Genomic DNA, 9,381 nt, shown 5'->3' on the forward strand with positions numbered 1-9,381 from the left:
TGAGTACTGAGTATAGCCCCTCAGGGGCTTCCTTGATGAGAGGGGTCTTTCTGTCTTTGAGACCAAAAGGGTCAGACTTGAAGCAGAGAAGTTATAATCTAGAGAAGGCTAGAAAATTTGAATAGTTTCAATGGACAATGGGAAAAAAATTAACTAAGCGTATAACTAACTAACTCAATTACCTTTGGGCAAATCATCCCAGCTACACAGAGGATTTATGTCCTCTGGTGCAGTCAAATGAATATGACTGTCCCGGCACTCAGAGCCAGTTTGGATTCCAAAATGATGTAGCTCTTTCCCCTGTTAGTTTAATAATGGAGACTGGTTGACAGATTCTTCCACCTGGTATGGCCAGATCATACTTTGCAGTGCAGATTTTTCTAACCACATTATTTGTTGTTTCTTTGCAAGGTGAGAAATTAAGCTTCCTTCTTTCTTCTCTTTCCCCTGAACAGTGAAGAGCTTTTTTTAAAAAAACATCACCAAATAAAGATATTTTGGGCTGTGAGACTACAAACTTTGTGATGTGGCTATGGTTCCATTCCTTTACTTCAAGGTACTAATCCTAGGAGGCTTAATTTGGAAGTTTTAAGTAGTTCTTCCTTCTGTTTGAACAGTTTGATTGCCTTCATGAAAAAGGCAAGTTTATGTTAAAATTCAGGAAATATATTATAAAAGCGCACAGGGATTATAAGGGAAGCCAGTGTATTACAATCTAAAAAGTCTGTGAAGTGGCTCATTTATTTGCCCCATGATTCTGTAAAATCACTAGATAGACAAATACATTATGCAGATAGAGAACTGGAGACAGAGGTTATGTGATGCCCAAGGCCATTCAGTGAGTTAAAGCTGAGCCAGGGTGAAGTTCCCATTTTAGTGTGCCTATTAATAACACCAGCACAGACAAAGTACATGAAAGAACTAAATTTGGGGGCTGTGTGATGTCAGCATGCTCTGCAAGGCTGAAATATCATTTGTTTCTGTCTAACTCTAAAATGGTTAAATTATTAGACAAAAATATGACTAGATCAATATCTTATCTGAAGGCCTTCTCATACTTAGTGGTAATAATCTCTTTCCTTTTTCCCAGCTAAGACCTTTTGTTTTTTCCTTTGCAAACGGAAAAATATTTTGTTTGAGCCATTTTATGCCTTCAGATTTTGAGGACTGACAATTGAATACTGTGTCTGGCATCAAGAAGGACGTAGTCACAGCATAAATGAGAGACAGTGTTAATAGAGCCAAACTTTGTTTCCTTGTTAAAAGTAGTATTTACATTTAGTAGACCGTTGCTGCATTGATACATTATATTCTTTGAGTTTGTATACTTTATCTAGCTTTATCTAAAACTAGTGACTTGAGTTACTAACAGAATGTGGCAGAGGAAATGATATTGCGCAATGAGGAGAAGTCGGAGTTAGGATCTGCTGTATGTCATTAGTATCTGTCACTGATGTGCCTTAGTGGCATGGGCTTGGACTTTGAAGAAGGAATACCATTTTTAGATGCCTTTGCTAATGGTTCTCCTTATGATTGCTGGCCTGATCATCATATGTAGTAAACCCAAAGTCAATCAAGAATCAGTGAGATCAGAGAAGTATCCACTATAGCTGACTAAAGCGAGTTTGACAGATTAATGGGGAAGGTTAAGAAGTTTATTGCAGCTGTGTTTAACTGCAGCCAATGTTTAGAAAGCCAAAAGATGGTATCAGGGACTATATCTATCTATCTTGCAGACTTCAAAGCATTGTAAATGAAATTCATGAAAAGTTAATGACAATGGTTTGTTTTCTCAACTAGTTCTAAGGAAAATTATTAAGTGATGCAACTAAGTCAGTCTTTATGTAGGTAACATTTTGAAGTATCCAGCTTACCTGTTTCAACAATTTTACTTATTTTTGGCAATAAATTAGATATCTTAAATGCCAGAAATCTAGTCCTTTCATCCAATGGGTTTATTTCCAATGGATTTTTTTCTTTTCAGTGCAGTTAAGGTAAAATTACCCGGTGACTGCAATTGAACTGTTTCTTGTAGCTGCTGTTTTATGTAGCCTCAGACATGTCCTCTTTAAACAGATCTCTTTGATACATTGTACTCCCTGTTGCTGCTGTGAGAGCTCGCTGCCTTACAGTCTCAAGATAATTTAAGTACTTGAATATTACGGAATTTGCAGTGACTGATTCCAGGTTTAGGGATGGAATTTCAGTCATAAATTTTGCAAGGATATCTTTCAAAAGTCAATTTGAAAAGAACAGCCATCCATTTCTAAAGGTTAACTGCAACAGAAATGCCGATTTGTTGAAGACTATCTAGAACCTTCTCTTTATTGATACTGCAGCCTGTGAAAGACCTCTGAAGTATACAAGTCAAACATACTGTAATCTATATGGCCATTGTAGAATCTACGTAGAAACTGTGTTATGATACTCTGACATGCTTTTGACAAAAATTTTAGCCTTGGTGCTTGAGGTCTGTTGCTTTGGTGTCCAACAGACCAATCAGTCCAGAGCTATAGTATAGTCTCTGTCTGTCAGCCCTGTGGCATTCAATTCCATTTTATTTTAGGGAAAAAAGAAGTAAGGGTCTCACGGTCTCAGTCTTCCCCTCCCTCCACAGTGAGGGCAGCCTGTTGGACTTCCATATCAACTTGGGTTTTGAGCAAAAGAGGAAACATCTTAACATGAAAATAACTTTTTGGTAGTTGTTTACATTTAAAATACATTCAGTATACCTAATCTGTGCAGCCTCATAACAGATTTCGTATATTCTTCAGAATATCAACAAGAACCAAGTTTGCTCCATTCATTCTTCTCTAACTCAAAGTGCTAGTTTCATTTGTGTGTCTCAGAGGCTGATGTTATCGCATCGATGTTATCTCAGTCTTTGTACAGAGATACAAGCGATGGCAAAAGGAGCAACATCTGCTAATGTAAATTATAGCAGCTATCCTTTCATCCATGCATTACATCCAGGAAATGACTCGTATCTCACTTATGTATTTTGCATGTATCACAGTGACCTGGAAAACAGTCCTGGAGTGATTTTAGTGTTGCAGCAACTTGCAAAAACAGACAGGGCTTTTGGTAATTGATTATGCTCCATCTTAAAAAAAAAAAAAAAGATTAGTTAGGATTCTTGCTCCCATCTCGCTGCTTCAGTGTATTCTCCTAATTCTAGTTGCTATGCTTGATTTATATCTGTTTGTTCTTGGTCCAACATTGTCATACATCTTAAATAATTAATTTCCCTGATTATACCTTTATGAATAGCACTCATATTCCTGGCTCATCATTATGATAGGTGTTGATGTTTCTGTATGGTGAGTGACAGGAACTATATAATATTCCAAACAGGGACTCAGCCACACTTATAGGATGCCATCAGTGCAACACTGTCTCTAGTGTCCTTATCTTTAGTGGCATTCTGTAAAGTGGATTTGTCTTTTTCTCAGCTGTATCACATTGGGAAGTGTTGGGTGGAAGCAGCTGCACTTTGCTTGTCTGCCTATCTCTTCCCACCCTTCTCCCAGGATGTCCTGTTACGTCTCCATTCCTGTGTCACTCCCACCCAGCTGTCCATCCTTCCCAGGTAGCCCTTACTACCTCCCTGTGCTTCTGTAACTGTTATCAGAGGCAGAGGCTGAGGTGAGAGCCAGAAGCAGGCCAAGGCCAACTCCTGCTATGGGATGATGTGGGAAGAAATGGAGATGGGAGGATTGGAGAGGAATGGGTTGCCAAGTGTCTTCATGCTTCTGGTGCCACCTGGGAGAAGACTGGGGACTGCTGGTGCTGCCAGGGGTTGGCAGCTGCAGAGAAGACAAAAGCTGAGCTTCTTGGACTAGCCAAGCTTGTGCCTACCTCCTCACACACAAGTCTGCAGTTTGCCACTCCAGGCTGCTCCCTCATTGCTTATTCCTGCCTCCGATAAGCCTTAAATTTCTACTACATTTCCTCGCTGTGATATTCCTCCTCTAAATTGATGCTGCCTCCCAACATATTGTCAGCAAAATTTGACAGTATATTCCTGTTTTTTTGTTGCAGAGCCCCCCTCTGTGAGACTGTTAAAATTCAGACCCAGTCCTTGAAGAATTCTTGTACTATTCACTTTTTGTTGACAATTCCTCTTTCAGCCCAGTCCCTCAACTGGATTTAATAGAACTAGTCTGGTGCAAAGTGACAGCCAGGAAAAATAAAACTGTTCCTTCAATTTTAATGAAGGGCTCAGCCATCTGATCAGGTTGTTGCAGTGTAGTTAAGTTACTGCATGTCAATGGAGCCATTGAGACTATAGGCAATTTTAGTCTAGCCATTTACAGTGTAGTGCAGGACCAGTTAAACCTTTTTTTAACGGAGTTTTAAGCTAAAATTGAAAAGAGTAAACTTAAAAAAAAAAAAAAGTCAGGTGAAGAGAATACAACTGGCCAATTACCACGGCTGTGCTTGTGTACAATAACTTATTTATTGTAACTTTAGTGTGTGTCTGAGGATGTCATTAAAATTGGAGGGACCCACTTCTGTAGATTGTTCAAGTGAAGGAATAATTGTGGGTTTGACTTATGTTCTGACTCTAGAACAAGTTCTGCTGTATGTCAGCATGGCTTTCACTTTAGCCATTGCCCTTCTTCATATCCATTAGCCCTTTATATATACTTGTCTCTCAGCAAGGACCATCAAGTATGAGTTATGGAGAGCCTGGCATCATAGCTGCTGCTGAATTATAAATTAGTACATTTATAGAGTCAATTAATCATTAGTATTTTGCATGTGGCTGATTTCATGTATATGCATACAAAAAAAAAATGTATTAACATAGCATGAGTGTATCCTCAGTTGGGAACGTCTGGAGAGTTGCTAATCCCCATGGTATATATTCCTTCTCTAACAAAGATGGGGTTTTCAACTTCCAGAGAGCTCCTGTATGCAACTGGGTTATTTTAAAAATAAAAAGTTAACATATCCTAGATGGCATGTGCTTTTTCATTATTCAGATTATTTTCTTTCTGCACATATTGTGAAATAATATGCATTGTCTTTCTAATAATAATAATTTTTATCAATGGCACAATTTAGTTTGACATTTTCTACAGTGAGCCCAAACAAGCACCGCTTAAATGGTTATCTGTACAGCTCTATCACTGTATTGAGTTTTATCTCACTGAATTCCCAAAACACTCAATTCTGCCCAGACCTGTCCTGTGGTAGAACTTCCTTCAATCAACTTCTGTTTGTGCTGAGAGTAACTTTTTTTTTGATAGAGAGAAATGTGGGATCTTGATTTACATGCATGCCTTGTAACTTGTCTAATGACATATCAGTTCCTCTGTTAACAGTAAACAATCAAATGCTTTGCTAACTTAGCAAAACACATCCAGCCATAGTAATTTCTTTCCTCCTGTGGTCTCTGGGAAATGTGTTGAGTCTCAAGATTTCCAGCAAGCTGAGTGCTAACATTTGGGATTGGGTATAAGATGGAACTAGGGCCTAAAGGATTGATTCATATTTCTCATTAAGCTAATTTAGTATCTGACTCCAGTGAAACTGAGGCAGAAATTCACCAGTGAGAGAGCCACACTCAGAGATCAATCTTATGTTCAGAAGCAACACAGACAGTATCATGGAAACTGTCTCAAAATTGATGAGAGGCTTTCAGAAGCAAAAATACCACTTTCAGAGCCTGATCCTAAATCTATTGATATCAGCTGAAGTTTTCACTTTCTGCTTCTAGTGCTCCAAGTTGTAAGTCATTATATCCTGCATGGATTTTTTTTTTTTTTTTAATTCTTTGCATATCAGCATCAGAACTTTTCCCATACTGAAAATTAAGCATTAAAGACCTTCAGTCCACTCACGTGCATGTACAGCATTTCTCCCATCCCTCCAATTGGTTTTATGAATCACTCAAGAAACATTTGCAAGCTAGAAAATGAGCAAAAAATTCTGCTGTATTGAAAAGGTGAAAGGTGAAGTTTGAACAAGTTCCTAAAATACCGTTTCAAAGGCTGTACTAACTTTTGTTTCTGCTGCAGACTGTGATGTCTAAGCATTTTGATAGAAGTATTGTGGGGCTACAATTGTACAGTATGCTCTTGTCTGTTCTGGCAGTAGACACAGGTAGCTTTTGATTGCTTATTCTATCTGAAGGCCTCCCTTCAGTGCAAAGTCAGCCTTTCTAAAACCTCTCCTAACAGGACAACAAACACTGAGTTGCAATCAAATATTTGGATAATGTACATTAAGCCCTCAGGGGAATTCTCTGTTTGTAATCATATTACTGAGCACGAAAGGATAAAGCATAAAGCAATTCCAGTTTTTCTAAAAAGCCCGAAGTACAGGAAAGGACCAAAAGAATCCCTTTTCCAGTTTCTGTCACCAGAGATTCCCAGAATTTGGTTTGTACATTCATTAGACATCAACTGTGTTCATCTTCCTGCAGTAGTATGTATAAGTAAAATGTCCCTGAGGATGTTAAACTATTTTTACAAGTATTTCAACAAAATACTATGTCCTATGAAATTAGAATCTCACCATTCTTGCAGAGCTCACTTAGTGCATTTCTGTGAGCACAGATGAAAAGAACTGCATGATAAAACCTATTCATTTTTAGTACAGCTCGGTCTGCTGCATTGGTTTTCTGCTGTATATGTCTTTGTAGTGTTAGCGCACTGCTATGTGGCAGCTTAAAGGTATTATAGCAGAGCTGGTACACAGACAAGAAAGCTATGTATATAACTGTAAATCAGCAGTAGCAGGTCTTTTTTATAATGTTTCCATTGACTGTACATAAAATCATTCCCTGATTTGAATAATTTCCTGAGCTAAATAATAAGACTAACAATATACCTAAAATAGGGAAGATCAGGCAATAGAATTATCCACAGTTTCAATCAGAATTACAAATTACAGATCTCCAAAAGATGCTAAAATGTAAGGAAAAAACCCCATCCCCTGGAACTGATCAAAATTAGTGTCAGTCATTGATTTCTAGAACACACAAAGAGACGGTGAGTATAAATGTGTTACTTACAAGTGCTGAGGATTTTAGGGAATGAAAATGGAGACCAGGAGCTGGAGACTGCCTGCCATGCCAGCAGTGTTGATTTGGAAGCGATGGACACAAATACACGTTCAGCAAAGCTTAAAAAACTGCAATGCAAGGCTAGCCAAAAGTGTCCATGTCCTTACCGTGCTGTGGCTGGCAGGCAATCCGTGTCTGGGAGCCTTCAGTCCCTCTAATCAGGCTCCGGGGATTTTGTTTGCAAGAGAGATTGTCCTTTAAGTGATCAGTGCAGGAAAACAGAGAAATAAAGAGAAATGAGCAAATTGTACAAGGCAAATAGCTGCAGGTCTTTAGCATGCTCCCTGCGTTTTCCTGAGCTGCATCTGCAGTAGAGAAAATATCCCAAAAATAGCTCAGGCTGCCAATGACTTGCTGAAACCTGAGAAAGAATTGCTGAATTTAAAGATCTGGGTTGCTGTGGGTGTATGATTAAAGTGAGAAATTGCTGGCAGGAAGAACCTAGGATGAAACCACATGCTTAAGGAGTAACTTGTGAGTTCACTGGTATCAGAACATGAGCTGACCTCTGATTTCCCCCTCCTCCACCCAATGCCAGTTAACCCTTAAGAGTTCAGCATGGAAGAAAGTTCTGCAACAGCAGAATAGAAGAAATATGACAAAAAAAAAAAAAAAAGGTCTTTTCAACTGTAATATCTGTGATGTAGTGACAACATTTTATAGCAGTGCCCTATTTCCTAAATTTCAAAGCAGTCAGGCAAGCTGATGTTTTGCAAACTGCACAGTTCTAACTTCTGGAAAGCTCAGCCTTGTGTAGGGTATATGCTAAATTCCCTCCTTAAGCTGTTTGTGGTCCCACAGGGTGAGAGGGATTTCAGGTAAAGTTCTGAGGAAGGAAGGATAACATAACACTTTAGGAAATTTTCTGCAAACACTGACTTATGGAGAAAATGTCAAGAACTACCAGAGTAACTGGTGCAGCCTTGGAGGAGACACTGGTATCTCTATACTGTGCCCAGAAAAAATTACAGTAGCCTAAGGACTACTCCAGGTTGTTGTGGTCTGTAAGTGTTCCCTATGGATTCCTTGTGCTTACACAGATCACTAGAGCGGAGCATACTTTAGCCCCAGTGCTCAGCTTGCTCCCTGGCACTTTTTTAATGTTACTTCCCTGATTTAGAAGAGAACAAGCAGCAGTTGGCACAAAGCTGGGTACATTGGCTTGACACCAGTTAAGTTTCCCAAGTAGTGCCAAAAGTAATCCTCAGTAACCTATTTAGGACAGTATTAAAGCTGCCAGGGCATGGACTAGGAGCTAGTCCCCACTCTTCTTTGTACTAACACTGAAAAGGGAAAAAGCTTCAGTACTATAACTGGGTTAGATTCAAGCCACATGGGACTGAATTATGAGAAGCTGCTGCTTTGGAAAGCAATTGTGCATCTGAGAAAAGAGCCAAATATTGCCCTTACTTCAGAATATGCTTTTGTTTTAACATCAGTTTTTTAAGATGTGCCAAACAATAATGGCATCATGGGGAGAACAAAATATTTGATGTGCTTCAGCCATAGTGGTGTGTGATCAGTTAATCATTCCAATAGGACTGTCCACTTTACACAACAAAGCTGTACTTCTTTAAGAGTATCTGAGCACTTTATCTTGAAGATGCCGTGTGAATGTGAATATATTTAATATATATAGTTGCTGCAGTTTCACGCTCACAGTGGCATTCTGTGGGGCTAAGGAGTTAAGCATTTGTCCTATGAAAACAAACAGGCGTTTAATTTGTGCATGTACACGGGCAGCTTTGGAGAAAAAGGCCCATTATCAGCTCTTTTGATCTATCTACAGTTCTAACTGTTCTGATCATAAGCGTTGTTCTAGGAGCTAGAAGAGTAGACAATTCCTGAAGTAAAACGGTAATTTTATTTATATTTATACCCCAGCAGGCACTTTCTGAAGTACTTCTGCTGACCAAAAGCATTGTAGAATATTAGAAATTACAGCCTAAATAATTATGAGTCATGTTGCAGCATTCACTCTCAGGCAAAAGACAGTAAGCACTTAGACATATCTAGTGTTGGTATATATTATCTCATAAATTTCATGGTAAGGTCAAGACATCTGATTACTAATCTCCTAAAAACTCCTAATGCAAACCTCTGTTCCTGTCTTTGAAGCAGCAAGTGATAATACAAGAGCCTTTGTAGGCATCTTTTTTGTAAGTTAATAAAACCTGAAGCCAGTAATAATGATGGCTACTGGGTAATTCATCATGTGTGGTACACTGCTAGTGATATATCAGCATAAGACTATCATTAGAGGCTAGCATCTCTGTGTTAGCAGATGAACTATGCATTAAAAAGTG

The 9,381-nt window shown here is 38.8% G+C and overlaps 1 protein-coding gene across 1 annotated transcript in view; it reads right to left on the bottom strand.

The window, feature by feature from the left end:
- Window positions 1-7,354, bottom strand: part of AMMECR1 (AMMECR nuclear protein 1) — a 105,478-nt gene extending 98,124 nt beyond the window's left edge. The window contains exon 1 of the mRNA XM_075763638.1: window positions 7,183-7,354. Within this exon, the coding sequence (XP_075619753.1) occupies window positions 7,183-7,354 (172 nt within the window). The remainder of the gene's footprint in view (window positions 1-7,182) is intronic.
- Window positions 7,355-9,381: the final 2,027 nt, after the last annotated feature.

The sequence above is a fragment of the Balearica regulorum genome, chromosome 11 (assembly GCF_011004875.1).
Source record: "Balearica regulorum gibbericeps isolate bBalReg1 chromosome 11, bBalReg1.pri, whole genome shotgun sequence".
NCBI classification, from domain to species: domain Eukaryota; kingdom Metazoa; phylum Chordata; class Aves; order Gruiformes; family Gruidae; genus Balearica; species Balearica regulorum.